This window comes from Sorghum bicolor, chromosome 8 (genome assembly GCF_000003195.3).
Source record: "Sorghum bicolor cultivar BTx623 chromosome 8, Sorghum_bicolor_NCBIv3, whole genome shotgun sequence".
Lineage (NCBI taxonomy): Eukaryota > Viridiplantae > Streptophyta > Magnoliopsida > Poales > Poaceae > Sorghum > Sorghum bicolor.
In genome coordinates this window covers 3157570-3179003 of record NC_012877.2, presented here as the reverse complement: position 1 = coordinate 3179003, position 21434 = coordinate 3157570, and the positions used below count along the sequence as shown (strand labels likewise).

General features: G+C 41.6%; 3 protein-coding genes across 3 annotated transcripts; all 3 read right to left on the bottom strand.

Annotated features, from left to right (window-relative positions):
* LOC8074878 (probable ATP-dependent RNA helicase ddx5) lies at nt 1983-8032 on the bottom strand. Its single transcript, XM_002441781.2, has 6 exons — nt 7237-8032; nt 7043-7131; nt 6790-6889; nt 6303-6557; nt 2665-2834; nt 1983-2474 (listed from the first exon to the last, which is right to left on the bottom strand). Exons 1-6 carry the CDS (start codon nt 7939-7941, stop codon nt 2204-2206), a joined length of 1590 nt encoding a protein of 529 aa, XP_002441826.1. The 5' UTR covers nt 7942-8032; the 3' UTR covers nt 1983-2203.
* Nucleotides 13542-14288, bottom strand: LOC8074877. Its single transcript, XM_002441780.2, has one exon. The coding sequence runs from the start codon at nt 14160-14162 to the stop codon at nt 13722-13724; it is 441 nt and encodes a 146-aa protein (XP_002441825.1). The 5' UTR covers nt 14163-14288; the 3' UTR covers nt 13542-13721.
* On the bottom strand, nt 16707-20008 carry LOC8066955 (AT-hook motif nuclear-localized protein 7). Its single transcript, XM_002441779.2, has 5 exons — nt 19347-20008; nt 18805-18872; nt 18531-18662; nt 17486-17641; nt 16707-17300 (listed from the first exon to the last, which is right to left on the bottom strand). The coding sequence occupies exons 1-5, from the start codon at nt 19702-19704 to the stop codon at nt 16944-16946; spliced, it is 1071 nt and encodes a 356-aa protein (XP_002441824.1). The 5' UTR covers nt 19705-20008; the 3' UTR covers nt 16707-16943.

The window sequence follows — 21434 nt, the reverse complement described above, 5'->3', positions numbered from 1 at the left end:
GTATTACTAGGAAATGTTAAATTATGACTTATTAGGTCAAACCTAGAAAGATGGCTAATAATACTCTCTCCATACCCATAAAACAGATCGTTCTAAGCCTGGTAGTTGTTTTCACAAAGCTAGTCGTTTTAGGCTGGTTAAGGTAGTACTTAATTTGGTTACCATCATTTAGTCTGTCTGTTTGGATCTTTAGGGACTAAAATTAGTCAACTAGTCATTAGCCTATGGACCTAAACAAGGCCTAAAGTCTATGCTAAAGTTAGTGAATGTTATTGGTAAAGTTGAGAATAGCGAAAGGGCATCTAGCTGAGTTGGTTAGGTGGTGTACATATATCGACTCCCGTGGGAGCGAATTTTAGGCTGAGCTTAAAAAATCTCCTTCTCTTTCCCATGTCAAAGCACAATTTTTGACCGTAGTCATGGTCATTCTCACATGGGCAATGGTGCCGCTGTGTATGAGTGAGGTAGATGTCTAAAGGTTTGTCTCTACATACGTAAGAATGTCTTAATACAATGCCCCGGCCCGGCCCAGCCCAGCCCGTCTTAACAATCCCGCCACCCCCCCCCCCCCCACCCCCCCCACCCCCCCACAACCACAGGTCGAGTTTTTTGAAGTTGATAATGTATGTGTACATATATATGTTACAAGAAGTCGAGCATGTCGTACCAATGAATCCACTTTTTTGTCGTCGCTGTGAATTTTAACATTGCCTACGCCTCCCGATATTGAAAAGGAGCGGACATAGAACTCATTTAAAATAAGAACTTGAGCATGTTTGAAAACCATGATTACTAGGCAGATTCTCCATGGAGCCTCTGTGCTTTCAGCATCATGTAGCTGAGGACCTTGGATGGGCATGATGCATGGCAGCCTTGCCAAGATATGCTCTATATCTATATGCTCCTCTCTTCTCCCTTCCGTACCTGCTGAAAGCTAGCTAGATAGCTTGCAGATCAACACACTAGTATTCTAGTAAAATAAACTTGCTGCTGAAAGACAAATTAACTTGTGTAGGAGTAGGACTGTAGGACAGGCGTGAATCGCCTTTACAGGGAGATAATAAGCTCGTTCAAGCATGTGTCATGCTACAAGTCTAATACTCTAATAACGTACCCAAAAGTCCAAAGATGTCGACGCATTAGACAAATGTTTCATCGGAAGCGGTGAAGGTCGCCGTGTGCACGGCGCGAGATGCCTGTGATCTGGAAAAAGAATACCTTGCCACTGATGGAGCCAAGCCGTCCACTGAAATTGTTGGTTTGGCGGCTGCAGATCAGGTCGAACATTTTTTTCGCTTCAGCATCAATAGGTCGCCACGACAAGACGGGCTCCAGCTTCAGCTTCAAGCGTGCACAACTGTTCGCTGCTCTCAAGAATTCAAGATCAGAACGAACATTTCATTCCAGTTCCAGCACTGGACACCACAGAAACACGATGAAATAAAGGTGACTGCATGCTATGATTTCAGAGGAATCAATCAAGAAAGGATACATCGTTGTCGAGCTATAGTCACGTATACGTGTAACAGAACTTTGTTTCCTCCCTGGACCGACGTGCCATCTGCTTGCTGCACAGCATGGTCCTGGTCCCGGCCGCGTAGATCTGCCACCGGTGATCTACCCATGAGCATCCAGCAATCCCTCTCTGACCAAGCTTTCAGGACCAGGCCGGCATGGCAAAGGCTGCTGGCCGGTGCACAGCTCACAGAGATGAGCTAGCAAGATGAGCAGTACTGTAAAGATGTGAAAAGAACTTGATCAAAAGAAGCTGTCTTTGACATTTCGATTGATGCGCTGTAAAGGTCCCAAGATCTATCAGTGTAGGACTCCTTTCAGCTTTGCCTTTGGACAAAGGAAGCTGGGGGTTCCCTGGACAAAGGGAGCTGGAGGCAAAGGAGGTCCCTGATAACTGACACAGTTCCTTTGACAAAATTGACAATAATAGAGGCCGCCGTCTTATGAACATGCGGCACTTCCAGTTCTTCCAGGTAAAGGGCTTCAGGGCATTCACATTTCACAATGTATGAGATAATAGTACATTAGTACACATATCAAGGTCGAGGCCTGAATACCAATGTTGGCTGACAAATGAGAATTACATGTAGAACCCAACACAAAAAATAACAAAATTGATTGGTGACAGTTAAGTGCCACAACCGCACCACGATATGATCTGACTATTCTGATTGTGTACACAAGTCTGCTATGAAGACTCCAGGTTTTTGAAAAACTCAGGCACCACCTGACGGCAATCTGCAAGAAGCTCCGCCAGAGGTTTTGCAATAGACGCATCAGCGTTACAGAATATACTATGCACTTCGCCTCCAATCACATGAAGAGCAACCCCAGTGAGGATCTCAACATATTCGTCGACTGAAGGAGGCAGATCCACCACCAGCACTGTTTCAAATTCCTCTGCATCTGTCACTGCCATGTTCTCCCGATCTTTCACAATGACATTCATCAGCCCCAAACTGCACAAATATAAATGCATTTACAATGTCAACATTAAGGATGAGTTACACAGTACTCAGTCAAAAGATAATAATGTGGTGATTAAAACTACTTTAGGACTGAAACCCAAAGTTCTTCTCACAGCATTTCAGTCTGCATGCAGAGAATGGAAACTGCAGAAAAACTACAATGTTGTTTAATTCACTTTACCTGCTGCATATCGTAAAAGAGCTGCCATGTGAATCATCAATCACTGTGCAATTTTTCAGCTTAAGTGACGATGACATGTATCGCGCTTTTTGATCGTTTGCGACTACTAGAAGAACCTTCGATGTCTTTTTAGGATGACTTTGCAATATCCCCTCAAGAATTTCCTTGACCTGAAAGTAGAAATACTTCATCAGAACATCAAAGCCACAACACACCCCAATCATACAAGCTTGAACAACTCCTGCTAAATAAACTATCAGCCATGAATTCAATACAGACATGATTAAGTTTCTTAGGATCGGGATTCAAGGTAGGATCGATTTTGCCAAGTAGGGTCGTACTGCAGGATCAGGATCCTGTGGGATTTTCGTTTTTTAAGTTTAATGTATTTTTATATGATAAAGCATACATCTACTTCAATTTATTTATAGCAGATCCATCAGATAATATGGTAATTATAATATTAGGATGCAAATAGAGATATTTCTGGAGGTACAAACTGTGGAGTTCCATTCAAACTTGCACAATTATACATGCAAACACATGGTTCTGAATCCAAGTATTGTCTGGATTTCAACATTCACTGAAGATGCAAACTCGCAATCCAACAAGAGAATCACTGACATCACTAGTGATAAGCAGCATTACTCTACTGTTTCCATTGGTTGACTTTTGCCCCTTATCCCCAAGTGCAAGATGAACAAACAAAATTACAAAATGCATCCCTCAAGACTAAGCTAAAATATACAGTAGTAAAACCATACGGCCAATCATTATGCCAATGCAGCGTGCAGTGGAGTCACTGCTGATACCCAGGCTACTGAGCTCTATCACGATTTCATGAATCTTTTTCTATTCTGCAGAAGCTGCTGATTGTTAGGAGTAGAAAGGAGATAAGAGTATGGGTCAGATCAATGAGAAGGGAAAGGAAGGGAGCATGTGAGCTGTTCAACAGGGTTGAGGATACTATTTGATGGGGGGAAGACGGTGCCCAACAGTAGAAACAAATTTCGTGAATTTCAGAGATTTTCAGATTTTCTCGGTTCAAAAAATGCCCAAACTAACTTTGGTGAATACCGAAATCTGTCTGAAATTTGAACAAAACGACAGAACTTTTTGAACGAAATCAGCGGAAATCATCCGGAATTAATAGACCAAACCACACCTTTTTGTTTATAAAATCACAGTCAACATCAAGTACTCAATAGCCAGTACACTGGAAATTCCTCAACTCAAACTACCATCGATATACTCCAAATCTAGATGGCAAATGATACTCTATAGTTGCATACAGATATACAGTCTAATAGTCCACTTCAACCATGGGCGGACCCAGGGCCCGGGGACCCTGGGCACCTGCCCGAGCTCTCCTTGGTGACCACATGACACAGTGAAAGGCAACATTACCAAAATCAATCACTTGATTCATGGTTCTCATGCCTCATGGAGCAATAGACAAGCAGCAGATAGTACTAGCTACCGGCTACCACGTATATTAATTCATAATTGACTTTCCATTTTCACACAATAGTCAAATTACCACTCATCGACGGTCTCATCAGAACTTAAAGGTTTAAAAATATAGCTGGTGCACGTATATTGAAATTTGTTAATGTACAGTTAATCTTTATTGTCATATATATTATTTAGACAATTGGTGACATCTCTTTTTCCTTACTGGTTTTTGGTCTGAATGGCTCTGCTCTGCCTCCTTTGAACACTGTAGCAAGTAATCATTTTTATCTTTCTTCTAAAAATGAACAGGAGTCAATGAAGACATAACTTTTAGCTTCACTGGCTCCGTCTACTTCTATAACAAGAAGCCCAAGGCATTCAGAGCTACAACAAACGAGGCTTTAATATTTGCATATTCGTATGTGTAATGCTCAATGGTGATTTTAGTTTCAAAACTATCATGGCTGTAAACTTGGCTTATACCAGTGCTAAATATGTCTATGTGAACTAGTTATCCATTGTTATGTTCGCCCAGGCTCTAGGAAATTCCTGGGCCCGTCACTGACTTCAACAGTCCAAGAAAAACAGAGTTGTTGAAACAAATCAACCTTCTGCAGTGCCATCCACGGCGAGATGTCTCCAGTTGCACCGGCACATCAGCTCTTCTCATGGCTGAACTCCAATCAGATCGAGACTCAGAAGGCAAATGTGATGCTACAGTGCTACACTACAAGACACTGACCTTGCACAGCTGGAGACACGCCGTGGAGGGAAACCACAGGTGCCATGGAGCAAACGAGCAGCAGGCCAGGAGCAGAGAAAAAGAGCAAAGGCTAGCGGTGGCTGAGGTTCCGAGGAGAAGAGAGAAATATAATTCCCATTGGCTAGGGTTTCAAGTAGGTCTGTATGTAATCCGGAATGGATACATGGGCCATGTGTAGTTGTGTACTCTATTGGGCCAAAAAAAAACAGACCGAAATTTAGAAAACAGTATAGCCTTTTACATTGCCTGACCGGTAAAACCGAATTTCGCAAAAATTCTGAACGCTATTCAGAGACAATGCAGCAAATAGACTCCCTCTCTCCCTCAGTATGGACAGTATAAAATCACATCTGTATCCTGATTCTACGATCTCATGGTGACTCCACCTAAAAACGATCCCTGCTGCGACTCAGATTGTTTGCCAGAACTAGGATCATATAGCAAGGTTACAAAAGGTGCAAGGCAGCAGGCTACTGATTAGCGCCTGTGATGCCTAAGCAGAGATTAAACATGATTAAGCGTTTGCGCTTTTTCTCTTTTTTGTTGCCGGGATGTGTATTAAGTGTATCACTGCATCACAGATTCAGTCTATCCTTGTTGCAACAACAGGCCAAACAAGGCAGAGCAGAAAAGATGTTAAGAGGCCTAGACCCATTTAAAAAAAAAAACTACACCCCAACCTTATCCACTCCTATTCTATTCCCCTCCTGTCTCCCTCCCAGGGGCACATCCGCCGCACAGCTATCCGCATTTCACAAACTGCAAGGTCTCTGGCCGCACAGCCACAAGGTCTGCAAGCACCAGGGAGTTGTGCCGGGGGGTGCTGTGCTACTCCGGCGGCCACTTCAGGAGTTGGTGCTCGAGATTCATGCATGTTCCTGCTGCTCGCCTATTCATGCGCTACCTTGCCTTCCTCCTGATTTCCTCTGGTTTCATGCCACTTACCCATCAGTCAACATTTAATTGGATGCCTATGGCCTAGGCGAGGCACCAGGGCTCCGTTTCACGTTTAAGAATGCCTAGGCGAGCATTTAATTGCGTTTAACACTGGATCATGAGATTCTATGATTCGGATTGTGATCCTGATAGGTGTAAGAGTAAGCTACTAACTAGCAAGCAGGATCCAAATGTTTGTTCAGACAATCAATATCAAAGCAAATCTACTACTGTTTGAGGTATGAGCACGACATCCTAAAAACAAAGATTTCCAGTATACAGGAAAACAATGAAGTCTTTTAGATGTCCAGTAAGAAGGAAACACATTAAGTGTAACTAAGACTGGAAGTTCTGTAGAAATTGCAGTAGCTTAGTAGCTATGCATTATTGTTATCATGAGTAAGTTGCACAACACTTGAAACACAACCAAACCATGAAAGGTACCATCAGGAACATAGGCATTAGAGAAATAAGAAGTAATTACCTTTGATGTTTTCAGCTCCTCTGATGGACAGAAGTGTACATGCTGGGCTATAAATGCACTTCGTGAAGAAACAGAATCATTGATAGAAAGCTTTGTAATTCTTCCACGGAGTAGGCTTTTAGCCATTGCTGCAACCTTTTTATCAGATGGATCGGTGAAGATAGTAATCTGAGGATTGTTTGATATGGCGTCTCTAATAGAAAATATTTTGTCACTGGCATTGTGGTCCACGAAACATTTCAGTCCATCAATGACCTGTCAATTGAAGTTGTCATCTTTAGCTGAAATTCGGTAGTAGGATTGGTAACTATATGGAGAAAAGCAATATAGAAAACAGAATGACTAAGCATGCTAAGAGCCATGATGAATAACTTGTTGCAAAATTCATAGTTTGCAATGTGCAGTTACATAGAACACCAGATTCATAGTTACAATCACATTGATATAGTTCATCAAGGCTCTCACTCCAATTGCCACATTTACTCACCAGCATTGATACACTTGATATGTCAATCGCCTTTAACGAAACAAGTTCAAGAAGCCTCTCAGGGGTAGCTATAAGAAACTCCGGCTCACAAGTTTTCAGTCTGATAGAGCAGTCGAAACAAAATGAATTAACACTAATAAATCGGCTGTCATTTAGTATATTCATTATAAACAGTACATGACTATGCTAATACATAGCATGTATCACATTTACAATCAACAGCGGATGATGCAAATAATGGAACAAAACATACCCAGAAATCTGGTGTTCAATGGATGCGCCAGGATGCAAGCTCACTGAATGAATCCCAAGAGGCTTCAGGGGTTTGCATATCGATCGCACCTGCCCAAACAACACCAAGAGAATCAACAAATCATTCCAATTTGTTCATTAAACCTCATACAAAGAAATACTAGGTAATAGGAGCATTAAAATGTGAGGACAAACCTGCGCGGCCTTCTCCTGGGACGGGACGAGGTACAGCAGGAAGGGGCAGGACACGACCATCCCAAGCCTCTCCTTCCTAGCGACGATGTCGCAGGCGGTGGAGACGAGCCACGCGGTCTGGTCCACCGTGGCGCACGCGCCGCTAGCGTCGAGCACGTCGGACGGCGCCTGGGCGGAGCAGCACCGCCAGAGCTCCACGCCCCAGTCGCCGGCGCCGTGAATGCTGCCGCCGCCGTCCTCGGGCGCCAGCGTGTCCCGGATGGCGTTGAGGCAGACCACCAGGAACTTGGAGGGCCGGTCCAAGTCCACGCGGCCCTCATCCGCTCCCGTCGCCCTCTCGCGAACTGCCTTCGACTTGGCCTTGGCCTTGGCCTTGGCCTCGGCGCCGGCCTTTGCCACCGGCTGCTCCTTTTTGGTGTTCGCGCCCTTCTTCTTGGGGTCGTCGCCGTCCTTGGCGGCGGCTGTGTCCTCGGTCGGCTCGTCATCGACCTTGCGCTTCTTGCCGTGGCGCTCGTTGAATGGGTCGTCGGGCGTAGGGAGCGAGAAGCACATGCCCTCGCAGCCGCGGCGCTTCCCCGACTTGCGGCGGCGCTTGGAGGCGATGATTGCCGCGACCCGCGCGGAGACAGCGTTCTCGCTGCTGCGGAGGCGCTTGCGGCGCACCCGGTTGCGCTTCCGCGCCAGCGCGTCGTCGCCCTTCGCCATCTCGGGCGCGCCGGCTGGACCGCTTCGGCGAGGCAGCCGCCGCCCGCCGGGAGTGGAGGGGTGGGTGGGCAGAAGCACGAACCTGGGCGGGCGGTTGGGGCAAAAACCTAGCAAAAGCCTCTCTTACAAGGGATTATGGGCCGGGCCGGCTAAATTGAGCGTTGATTGAAAAGGCCCAGTGACATAGAAATGATGATGGTAGGCTGTGTTCATGTGGGAGAGGTCATCTAAAAAAAAAAAAGGAAAAAGTCTACTTTAAGTCCCTCAACTTTCGCAAAAGTCTGATTTTCATCCCTAAACTTTAAAACCGAATAAAACACATCCTTCAACTTTTAAACTGTGCACATTACATCCTTGACCTGGTTTTGAAAGCGGTTTTACCTTTTTCTTTTTATTTATTTTGGCTGAATTTTTTTAAAAATAACAGTAAATCACATAAAAATCATAAAATAAAAAACTCAATTTTGTTGGACTTCAAATCAGTAGATCTACACATTGAATATATAATATAGTATATTCTAGTACAAAATTTTTTGATGCATCTTTAGATCTATGTTTTTCTGTAATTAATTAGACTAATTATAGCTACATTTTCTATGGTCCAATTGTGATGAAATTTATATAGTGAGCTAATTATTCTATGTTTGAGTTATAGTACAAATTGTATACTCACTGAATCACGTATTACTTAGTTATAGATTTATTTAGGTTTATGCTTGTTAAATTATAATAAATCTATAACTAAGTTATACAAGACCTAATGAGTATGAAATTTTTACCATAGTTTAAACATATAATAATTATTCCAACATAAAAAATTCACCACAAGTGTACCATACAAACTATAGCTATGAATTATTCTAATTAATTATAGAAAAACACAGATCTAAAGCTACAATAAAAAATTTGTACTAAAGTGTACTATATTATACGTTCACTATGTAGATCTACTTATTTGGAGTCCAACAAAATCAGATTTAATATTTTATGAATTTTATGTGATTTACTATAATTTTACAAATATTCAGCCAAAATAAATAAAAATAAAAAAAGACAAAACTGCCTTCAAAACCGCTCATAACATGTCAGGGACGTAATATGCATGGTTTCAAAAATTGAGGGATGTATTTTACCCGGTTTTGAAGTTCAGGGATGAAAAACAGACTTTTGCGAAAGTTGAGAGACCTAAAGTGGACTTCTTCCAAAAAAAAAGTGAGAGAGAAGTCAAACAAACATCATGTAAGGCCTTGTTTAGATACACCCAAAAACCTAAAACTTTACAAGATTCCCCGTCACATCGAATCTTGCGGCACATGCATGAAGTATTAAATATAGATAAAAAGAATAACTAATTGCACAGTTTATCTGTAAATCACGAGACGAATCTTTTAAGCCTAGTTACTCCATAATTAGACAATGTTTGTCAAATAAAAACGAAAATGCTACAGTGTCAAAATCCAAAAACTTTTTCATCTAAACAAGGCCTAACTCATCCCAAGATAAGTGCACAAGGATTTGGGGAGACCACCAATCTAAGAGTCTTTACAGCACTTCCCTAATAGGACTCCAATCACCATAAAACTATTATAGTACTCCCTCCGTTCCAAATTATAAGTCATTCCAAGAATCTTGGAGAGTCAAAGCATTTTTAAGTTTGACCAAAAATATAGAGAGAAATATAAAGATTTATGTCATAAAATAGGTACACTATAAAAATATAACTAACAAAGAATCTAATGATACTTGGTTGGTACCAAAAATATTATTATTTTGCTATATAAATTTGGTCAAACTTGAAAAACTTTGACTCTCCAAGATTCTTGGAATGACTTGTAATTTGGGACGGAGGGAGTAGGAGATAAGATCTCCCTAATATGGCCTTTTTTGTGGCCACCGAAAACAACCCATCTCTTCTCGAGAGTTACATCTCCTCCAATCCAGTGAGATCCATCTGTAACTGTCATTTCTTCTTCCTCTGCACCGCCGAGGAGCTTGCGTCCGCAACCGGAGGTGAACGGGGCAGAGGGGCGCCGCGGCCGAGGACGGGGATGGCAGGGTTAGGCGCTCGATCCTAGACGCCGCGGATGAGGATGCTGCAACAGTTGCCACGCAGGAGTGCCATGGATGGCATCAGGGTTGGCGCGCGGTAGAGTTTTTGTCTTGTAGCAGGGACCATTCTTTTATATTGTGCATCGTCATGGACAGGAACCATTCTTTTGCTCATGCACGCTACTACTTTTCAACTAAAAAACCTCTCTTTTCACGTGCATTGAGAAAACAGTGGCTAAAAAAGGTTCTACTACTTTTCAGCTATAAATAGTTTTTTTTTTGTCCCATAACAAATTAGCATCAGCGTCAGCAGCCGTCGAAAAATCAGCTAGCCGAACAAAGCAGCACTGTTAATCCAAAACTTTGTTAGATGATGTGAACTTGAATTGTTTTAGCATGCAGGGAGAGCGGTGTTAGTTGTACTCCCTCCATTCCATATTGTAAGTTATTTTAGATGTTTCCTATTAACGTTGACCAAGATTATAGAAAAATATATAACTATTTATAATATTAAACAAATACACCATTAAAGTATATTTCACATTGTATCTAATGAAATAATTTTGATGTTATAGATGCATGAGTGTGGATTTTTCTACAAATTTAACTACTAGAAAATGAAATATCCTTGACGGTCGACAATTTTCTTAAGGGGCGAAATTAAATCCCTATGTAATATATCATTACCTTGCGGTTGAAGAAAACTGTCCTGGGTTTATTTCCACGGAAGTGATTAGTGATCCAATCGGTGGGTAGATGCTTATGACTTCGATGGTTTATATTAGCACTCAAGGCACAAATGATCTATGCTGATTTAGGCATCCAAACAGCCCTATATCCAACAACTATTTTCTTCATGTTAGAATGTTCATTCGAGTTCTTACGATGTGGGGGAGAGATGATGGAGGAGAGTGCTACCTAAGTGATCTAGGGTTTCTCGATCAATCTAGGGTCTAATCTTGATTGACTGATGCTCCATGGAAGGTCATCAACCCTCTCCACTGGGAGTGGTCTCCAATCCCCCAGGCCTTCTATTAATTGCCAGGGAACTGAGGGTTTGAAGACTGAGGTTCATTTGCTCACTGCATGATTCTCTGCTCGAGGAGCGGAGTCCAAATATGCGGGAGGGGAAACACCCCGTACGGGTTCTCTTGTCGAAGAAGTTCCCACATTATGTTTTTTGTGTTAGTGACTGCGATGCATGTTGTTGCTGCAGTAGTATGGTGATGGGTCTTGCATGATGGCAGCCTTCTCGGTGGGGTATTGTCTACCTCCTTTGATATCTACTCACTTCATCCTAAAATTGATGTCATTCTCACCTCCCAATAAGTCAAATACTTTTAGCTTTGACCAACAATATACAAAAAATATTAATATTTATAATACATAATCAGGTATCAATAGATAGGTCGTTGACTATACTTTTATAGTAAACTTATTTGGAGATATAAATGTTGCATGTGTTTTGTATAAATTTAGTCAAAGTTGAGAAAGTTTGATCTACATGTATCCTATAAGGAAAAAAAGTCTACATAACCCCCCAAACTATCTAGGGTGGAATACTTCACCCCCAAACTATAAAACCGGATATTCTACCCTTGAACTTTCAAAACCAGTCAAATAACCCCCTCGAGTGGTTTTAGAGTGTGGTTTTGTCTTTTTCTTTTTTATTTATTTCCACTGAATTTTGAAAAATCATAATAAATCACAGAAAAATCATAAAATGAAATATTCATTTTTATTGGACTTCTAATGATTATATCTACACAATGAATATATAATATGGTATACTTTACTACAAAGTTTTTTATTTAGATTTAAATCTATGTTTTTCTATAATTAAAAAGAATAATTCATATATGTAGTTCCTATGGTTCAATTGTGGTAAATTTTTTATGGTGAACTCATTATTGTATGCTTGAACTATGGTAAAAGTTTCATATCCATTGGATCAAGTATAATTTAGTTATAGATTTATTTAGCTTTATTTTTATTAAATCTATGCTTTATCTATAACTAAGTTATATGTGATCCAATGAGTATGAAATTTTTATCATAGTTCAAGCATACAATAATGAGCCTACCATAAAAATTTTACCACAGTTGGAACCATAGGAACTACATATATGAATTATTTCTTTTAATTATGAAAAACATAGATTTAAAGCTATAGAAAAAAATTTGTACTAAAGTATATCATATTATATATTCACTATGTAGATCTACTCATCAGAAGTCCAACAAAATCAAATTTTTTATTTATGATTTTTCTGTGATTTATTACGATTTTTCAAAGATTCAGCGGAAATAAATAAAAAAGAAAAAGACAAAACCACCCCCTAGAACCACTCGAAAGGGTTATTTGACCGGTTTTGAAGGTTCAGAGAGTAGAATATCCGGTTTTATAGTTTGGGGGTGAAGTATTCCACCCTAGATAGTTTTAGAGTTATGTAGACTTTTTCCATCCCATAATGACTTTTATCAAGCTAAGCTAATCCCATAATGGATTTATTCCTAATGGCAATATCAGTGTGTTGATCCGATCCCAGCTAAGCTAAGAAACAACTTTAATTATAAGAAAAAGGAGTCACATAAGTATGGCACATAATAGGGGAAGTGATTGTTCACGATTCAGGTCAAAAATACGCCATGAGTGCTCTAGCTCTGCAAATCGACGTCAAGGATGCTTTGGACCCCAAATGCAGAGCCTTCTTGTGGAAGGGATCAGGCAAAACGTCAACCTTCCCGGCTCTTCATAGCTATTTCTGAAAAACCATGGCTAAGAGTGTTGCTGATTTATTATAAAATAAAAATATAATTGAATTACCGATAGATTCGATAAGTATAGATTCGATAAGTAAGTTCAATAGAAACATGGGGATGGCAAAGGCTCACCCCGAGGCCGGCGAATGAACTGCAACAACTGGAAGGAGCTGTTGCTTGAGGAGGTGAAACTGACCGAGACAGTGGATGAAAGAGTCCGTGCGTTTGAGAAAGGAGATCATAAGCTATCAACGGCAACGATCTTTAAAGCTTCAGTCAGGGGTGAGCAGAAGCTTCCATCCTTCACCTTTGTTTGGCATAATTTCGCCCCCTCCGTGAGTCCGTTTCTTTAAAGAACTGAAAGTGAACTTGGCCAAGAAAGGAATAGTCAGTGATGCTACTTGACATACTATGCAAGAATGAAAGATGAAGATGCAGACCACATCATCATCTCGGCCTGTGACTTCGCTCGCCAGTTTTGGGCTAGGATTGGCTGGAGAACTGAAGACATCCGATGCGTGGAGGACATCTGGAACACAAAACCACCCGAGGGCACTCCGAAGAAGGCAGCTTCAACCCTTGATCCTCCTCTTCTGCTGGGAATTGTAGAAACACCGACATGATGTGGTGTTCCGCGAGCAACCGGCTGGTCCGAGTTATTCTCATTAGGAATTTGGGGTGAAAATTTTCTTGACAAATCAAACATAATCCATAAAACGGTGTTCTCGGATAAATCCACTGCAACAGGTACGATCAAGATGTCAAATTGGTGCAAGCTAATCCGATGATGGCGATGCAAAGATAATCACACTTGCTATTACACTGGTTTATTACTGATCAGTACATACATACATTAATTAAAGCAGAGTTTACGGTGTTGCACGATCTGCACCCAACAAACTCAAAACACACACCGAGTCGAGACACTTCCAGAAAACAACAGGAAAAAGAGAGGAAAAAAAAAGCGACTACTGGTTCTGGTCCTGGAGCAGGGCCGGCGCGACGTCGACTCTGGCAACACCAACCCTGCTCTCAGCGACCTTAGCCACCTCCACCTCGCCGACGACCACCTCCCTAGCCACCTCCTCCTCCTCCTCCTCCGGCGCGACGTAGTTGGGATCATTGGCGTCGATGGCGGGCGGGGCCGGGTCGAGCTGGCCGTCGACGACGCCACCGGGTCCTTCCCAGGTGAACTTGCCGCCGCGCCCAGACTTGGGCGGCGGCGTGCCGATACCCACGCCGCGGGGCGCGTTCGCCGGGTGCCGCTCGAAGCGGTGGAGCCCCTGCTCCTCCAGCTTCCGCTCGAAGTGCTTCGCCGTGTCCGGCCGCCGCGTCTCTGGCACCGGCATCTTCTCCGTCACCTTCTTGCCTTCCTCGTCCCGGTGCGTCACCCGCATGTACGCCGCCATTGTCGGTGGACGAGGATCGATTCGATGAGATTGAGATGGTGTGTGTGTGTGTGTGCTGGAGTGGAAGTGCTGCGTGCGCTGGTTGTTCTTGTTCTCTGCCTGGTGAGGATATATAGGACGGTGTGGCCGGTGAGAGATTTTATAGGGGAGGTGAGCGGTGGAGGAGGAGTCTAGAACGTGAGCGAAGGTGGAAGAAGGAGACGGCGACATCTAGAGCACACGTCACCAGTCACGATCACGACGCCACCGCTGCAATGGAATGGAAATATCCATTTGCCCGCGTGACGTGGCGAAAACAGACACATGCTCGCGTGGCGACTGATGATTGGCGCCATCAGGTGTGGCAAACTTTTTTTTTTTTTGCTGTTCAAAGGGCTCCTGCATAACACGAGTGCAAGGCCTTGTTTAGATCCAAAAAGTTTTTAAACTTTGATATGGTAGTATTTTCATTTTTATTTGATAAATATTGTCGAATTATGGAATAACTAGGCTTAAAAGATTCATCTCACAATTTACAGATGATTTGTGTAATAGTTTTGTTTTCATCTATATTTAAATACTCCATGCATATGCCACAAAATTCGATTTGATACTTAAAAAGTTTTTAGTTTTTGGAACTAAACAAGCCCCGAATGCAGTTAGAGCGTCTATGATACTCCTTCCGGCCCAAGAACTGTTATTTTAAAATGAATTTAGATTATGGCTATTCAGATTCTTTGCTAAAACAATGATGTTTTTAGAACATGGAAAGTAGGTCAAAATTAATTAATAATAATATTTTTTTGCGAAGTATATTTGTTAGGTTTCTTTAACCGTTTTTAAAATTCTGGCTGGTAAAAGATTAGAAGACGATCTTACAGTGCATCATATATAAACTTTGGATTATTTCCGAATCACTCTAATTACTTTTGTAGTTTCTTTCTCACTTATACATTTGTATTAGAAACTTTGTCCTTATTTTTATTCGTCTACACATACTTCTACCTCCAATTGGCTGCATATATTTTCGTATATGATTGAATTGTTTTTTGAAGTGTTGGAAAGATTGGGAGTAGACTCTCATTTCTTTTCAATCAAGGCCTTGTTTGTGAAGGCAAAAATTTTGCGACACTATAGCACTTTCGTTTGTTTGTAGTAATTATTGTCCAACCATAGACTAACTAGGCTCAAAAGATTCGTTTCGTAAATTTTGACCAAACTGTACAATTAGCTTTTATTTTCGTTTATATTTAATACTCCATACATGCGTCTAAAGATTTGATGTGACGGGAAATCTTGAAAAATTTTGGATTTTGGAATGGAAGTAAACAAGGCCCAATGGTTGCAAAGCTTAGAATAGACCTGTTTCTTTAGTTTTTGCTTTATTTTCTTCGTCTCTTTTTTAGCCTCTTGATTTACTCCCCTTTTGAGTCTTCCTAGTTTGTAATCTTTTGTACTATGTACCTTTGTTTCATTTAATTTAATCTCTGTAGGGGCTACGGCCCCTCCATTTTCCTAGGATAGTTAGGCTTTGTTTAGTTCGTAAAAGTTTTCGGTTTTGACCACAGTAGTATTTTCGTTTTTATTTGACAAACATTGTCCAATCACAAAGTAACTAGGCTCAAAAGATTCATCTCACAAATTACAGTTAAACTGTACAATTAGTTTTTATTTTTATCTATATTTAATACTCCATACCTGCGACCAAAGATTCGATGTGACGGAGAATTTTGAAAATTTTTGTGAACTAAACAAGGCCTTAATATGGGCCCCATGCAACAGATAGACTGAGCATTTTGCTGACATAATCCTGCCTATGACCTTTCCACTGGGCGAGTCAGGCCAAGTGGCCAACCACGCATTTTACAGAGGTCACGTTTGTAGGTGGGTCCCAGTTCTTTTTTTAACGAGGTCAGTGCGGCTTTAAAGCTCCTATTGCTGAAAATAGTATTCACTGATCTGGTTGTAAGAAAAAAATATTGCTGAATGAGATAAACTTAAGCGAGAAGGGTCAGTCTCTGATAAAATTTTCTAAGGCCTTGTTTAGTTCCAAAAAATTTTACAAAATAGGAATAGTGTCGCTTTCGTTTGTATTTGACAAATATTATCCAAACATGTACTAACTAGACTCAAAAGATTCGTCTCGTCAATTTCGGCTAAACTGTGCAATTAGTTTTTATTTTCGTTTATATTTAATATTTCATGCATACGTCTAAAAATTTAATAAATAAGATCAAACGAACAGGGCAACTAGACATGCCAAAATCCAACGGGATTGTGTCAGGCTCACAAGCTGGGTTGGGCCTAGCTCAATTTGCTCAGGTCTAATTGGAGGTATGCTAAAGCAAGAAAAAAAGTCACATTCCCTCCGAGATAACAGTGTATGAGGGATAAAGAGTCATATTGGAAGAAAGCTGAAGATTTGCTACTAACTACTTACTGCATTCGAGCTGTGAATCATGCCAAGAACCTTCGGTAAGCAGAGCACAAACATGGACACAAACAGGGGATATACATATGCATATACACCAGGAATTCAGGATGTAGGACATTGCAAAGGCACAGTGATGGACGAAGCAGAATTAACATAACTGTCAGTGACGGCACAATAGTCTTGACTGTTTCAGAAACTGGCACCTCCTCTTAAAACAGATTAGAGCATCTACCACATCCTACTGATCTTGGCTAAACCGCCCTTAATCTAGCATCTACATTAACAGCCAGGCCCTACATAACAAAATGTGTCAGGGATGAGGCAACAAAAGAAAACGGCAACCAGTCAGCCGCCATAACCGGCTCCTCCTACTCCTGGGGAGTCAAGCTGACGTTGATGTCAGGAGAGGCCCTGTGCGGCATGGGCGGGGAGCTCGCAGGCCAGCCAACCATGGTGAAGCCCGTCGTTGAGTTCAGGTTCATGGCGCCGTGCTCCGTGCTGGCATGGGGTTGTGGAGGCACGACAGATGGTGGCGGTGCGTGGAAGCCGTTGCCGAAACCTGCCTGGGAGATTGGCATGGCGGCAGTGAGCACAGGAGGGGGAGCCACAGGTGCTGGTGGTGCTGGTGGTGCCGGGAAGGCAGGTGGCTGCTGCTGCTGCTGCTGCAAGGTCATCCTCCTCTGGTGCTGCTTCAGACTGTTGGGCAGGAAGCTCCCCACGATCACCTGCCATGCCAAGTTTTATTTTAGAGAACCAACAGGCTATATATAGCTCAATATTTGCTTTGTGATCAATCCGTGAACTGATACGCTACAGATTGCACTAAATCAACAAGGAATGAATATTTTGTGTTCTGATGTGTTTAGTATGACTACATCTAAAAAGTGGTTCAGGTTTCAGTTACACTTACCTGTATAGGACTTGCAGCACGCAGCATCCCAGCCACCACGCCGCCAACTACACGGCCATCTGGGCCAGCAAGAGAGACACTGAGCCCACCGGTTCTCTTCCGACCTTCCTCAGCCATTGTGAAGGAGCCCGTCAATTGCAGAATCTCGAAAAGACCCTGAAGAACAGAAACACATCAGTGCCTTTTAAACACAAGTAGCACAAACTCACAGGAAAATATGGGGTAGAAACCACCTATTAGGTGAAAACAGGAAACTAATTCAAAAAACGTATTTTGGTCAATAAAAAAAATGAAATTTGGTATGTCCATAATGCATACAAATATGTACTCATAATGCATACAAATATGTACACATGTGCACAAGTGGGATACAAACTCAAACTAAAAAATTCATACAAAAATGACAAATTTCATGTGCATGTGCACTAGAATACAAAATCCCACAACATCATTGTGATCCTACAGCGACGGAACAACATGGAGATGAAAGTTGTCCCTTTCCATGCAGATGGGAGACTTTAGAAGTTACATGGCCATTTATACCTTTGACGATTTTGTGTATTGTTACAATTAGAATCAGAACTTAAAAAAGTCTTCCTGAAGCCTGAAATAAATCACATCAATAGTGGACATACAGAGACACAGAAGGTGGAAGAGGCATAGAAGAAAATCGAAGAGACATACTAGAAGAAAGTGGAAGAGGAGCGTTTTCCTGACATAATGGTCTCACGTCTGATGAATGTATGACAGTGTTTGTCTGTGTGATACTCACCGCAATCAAGTCAAAAGAATGTGACTTGCATTACTAAATCTTTGTCTGAATTGGTGGTTGAGATTTTTTATATCACCGCAACATCAACACATCAAATTAAGCTTGCCACTTTTTCAACAAAATGAAAGCATTGCCACTTTGCTGGATGTGCCTATAGACAACTCTAAAACTAAGTGCATCGAATTTGTCCAGAGGGGACTTCTAAGTTCTATATAATCTGAACATTACAGGGATAATGATAAGATACAAAGAGTAACACTCAACAGTCCATACCTCATAGGTGAAGGTGCTACCAGATGGATCCGGCTGCCTCAGTGTTACATTAGAGATTGTCCCATTTGCAGAGAGGATGCAGACCGAGCGTGGACCCTTCTTAGAAAACGACATTATGCGCGCCGCCACATCCTACCAACGAATTCGACAAGAAAGCTCAGTGACACCGTTAAGACAAGCACCGCACAGGCGCACACTAGTCAAGCAATGCCAAACTAGCTGCAGTCTGCAGAGAAGCATGACGCTGCCGATGATGATGGAACACATGTCTTACCTCCCCAGTACCCACGATGATCACATGAGGTGTGAAGCTCCCTCCGGCTGTCAGGGCGTACCATTCCCCTTTTGCATTGGATGAACACCATTCAGACAGCGAAATGAACAATTTTAATTTTAAGTAACTTAATTACTCAATCGATGACGAAAGAGACCTTAATCACAGTTAATCGGTAAGAAATTTAAGGATTAGGTCGATTAGGTAATCCAACCCAGGAAAAATCTGAGAGAGAACGCGCGCACAAAATTGGTAGGAAAAAGGGGATAAAAACATGAGAATCACATTAACAATTAATAACACAAAAGATGAATGCGATGAACAGAAGAACTGTGGTAGCAGGTAACGGATGTTTGACTTGTAAGACTGAGTGTGAAAAGCACATACACATCACCCCAACTGGACCCCATCCAAGACGCAATGTAACAGAAATCAACAAGGGGAGCAGACATTGCAAGAAACTACAAATAAAAAAAAAATGAAATTTTCGAGCTGCTGAAGAAGAAAATGAGGACGCTTTGCATTTGAGGGGGCAAACTGACCTAGGGTGGCTAGGATCTGGCGCCTCCCGGAACCGCGCGGCCGGCCGCGGCGGCGTCCGGAGCTCAGGTTGGCGTGCTCAGTCTGCGCGGCCGTCTGCACGCCGTTGTTCCCGGAGGCCTCGCTCGGCTTGTCCCCACCCAGACTCCAGGCTAGCGGAACTGGAGTGGCGTCCCCACCATCGCCAGCCGCAGCTGGTGGCGGCGGGGACGGAGTGGGGGACGTCGACGGCGAGGAGAGAGAGAACTGGTACCCCTTCGCTGCTGCTTCTTGCGCCTCTGTCATGGAGATGTCTGCTCTGAACAGACCGTGGCCGGATTCATGGCCACCTGCCACTGCAATGCCCTCCCTTCCGCCCATGTTGAATTTGAAGGGCTCTTCTTGGTTGGAACTTGCTTGCTGGGTAAAATTTTTTGGCCTTGGTCTTGGTTTTGCTTCTTTGCTTGGCAGAGGAAGGCGGACAAGAACAGACACCTCCTCTTCTGGTTCTAGTTTGGATTTGGCTTGTGTCCGGTTACTACCAGGCACCAGTATTATACCAAAGTCATCAGGGGTATGATTTTTGAATAGGGAAAATATAACAGAGAAAAAAAAGAGAGGGAGGGGGAGAGATTTTTGGGGCAGAAACGGCACAAGAATGCTTGGTGATCCTCTCTCCTTTGACCAACCATCTGATTGGTTGGACTGCAAAAGTGTACTTTCATTTTTCTATTGAACAGTAAAGCCGCGAACGAAGACACTACAGAAAATGGATAAGATAAATAAAATGAAAATATACCTTTCTAGGAGTATTTTTTTTCCTAAGCATAGAGTGCTGGTTCTCTTTAAAATTTGCCTGTGGATTGTATATATTACTATTATTCAAGCCGTGTTTAGTTCATGAAATTTTTTAGATTTCGTTGTTGTAGCTCTTTCGGCTTTATTTGATAATTATTATTTAATTATAGATTAACTAGACTCAAAAGATTTGTCTCGTAAATTACAGGTAATTATAAAATTAGTTATCTTTTTTATCTATATTTAAAGCTTCATACGTGTGCCGTAAAATTTGATGTAACAGATAATTTTGAAAAATTTTAAAAACTAGACCTCACAAAAGGTGAGGCAGGTGAGAGAAAAGCAATCACATTGGGGGTTTGTACCATACTGTATATTACTGCCCCTCCATCTCTGACATTATGACATTACTATACCTACACTGCACAACTCTGATTACCACACATTTTACAGTTTAGGCCCTGTTTAGATTGGAGATGAAAATTTTTTGGATGTCACATCAGATGTGTCAGAAGGATGTCGGGAGGGGTTTTTAGAAACTAATAAAAAAACAAATTACATAGCTCGTCAGGAAACTGCAAGACAAATTTATTAAGTATAATTAATTTGTCATTAGCACATGTGGGTTACTGTAGCACTTAAGGCTAATCATGGAGTAACTAGGCTTAAAAGATTCGTCTCGTGATTTTCAACCAAATTGTGTAATTAGTTTATTTTTTATGTATATTTAGTGTTCCATACATGTGTTCAAAGATTCGATGGGATGGATGGAAAAATTTTGGGTGGGAAACTAAACAGGGCCTTAGGCTTTGATTAGTTCCCAAAACTTTTTAAGATTCTACATCACATCGAATCTTACGACACATGTATGAAGCACTAAATAGATAAAAAAAGATAATTAATTGCGTAGTTTATCTGTAATTTACGAGACGAATCTTTTGAACCAGTTAGTCTATGATTGGACAATAATTATCAAATAAAAACGAAAGTACTACGGTAGCAAAAATCTAAAAATGAAGGGAAAGTGTAATGATTCATTTTATTGCAATAAATCTATTTTTTTGCGAATAACAGAGGTTAAATTTAAAAGTTAGCGTGCATGTTAAACTGACATTTATTAAGACAATGAAGGGAATGTGTTTGGTTGTTTTCATGTAATTGACAGGTGATAATTGTACCGTTAATATTGTTAATTATTAATATTATTACTAATAACGTCGGTAGACCAAATAAAGCATTTAATTTCTCATCTTTCTATGCAGCTTTCTCAATGTGCCTCTTCTTATGAATATTCAAAATCACATTAAAAAGGT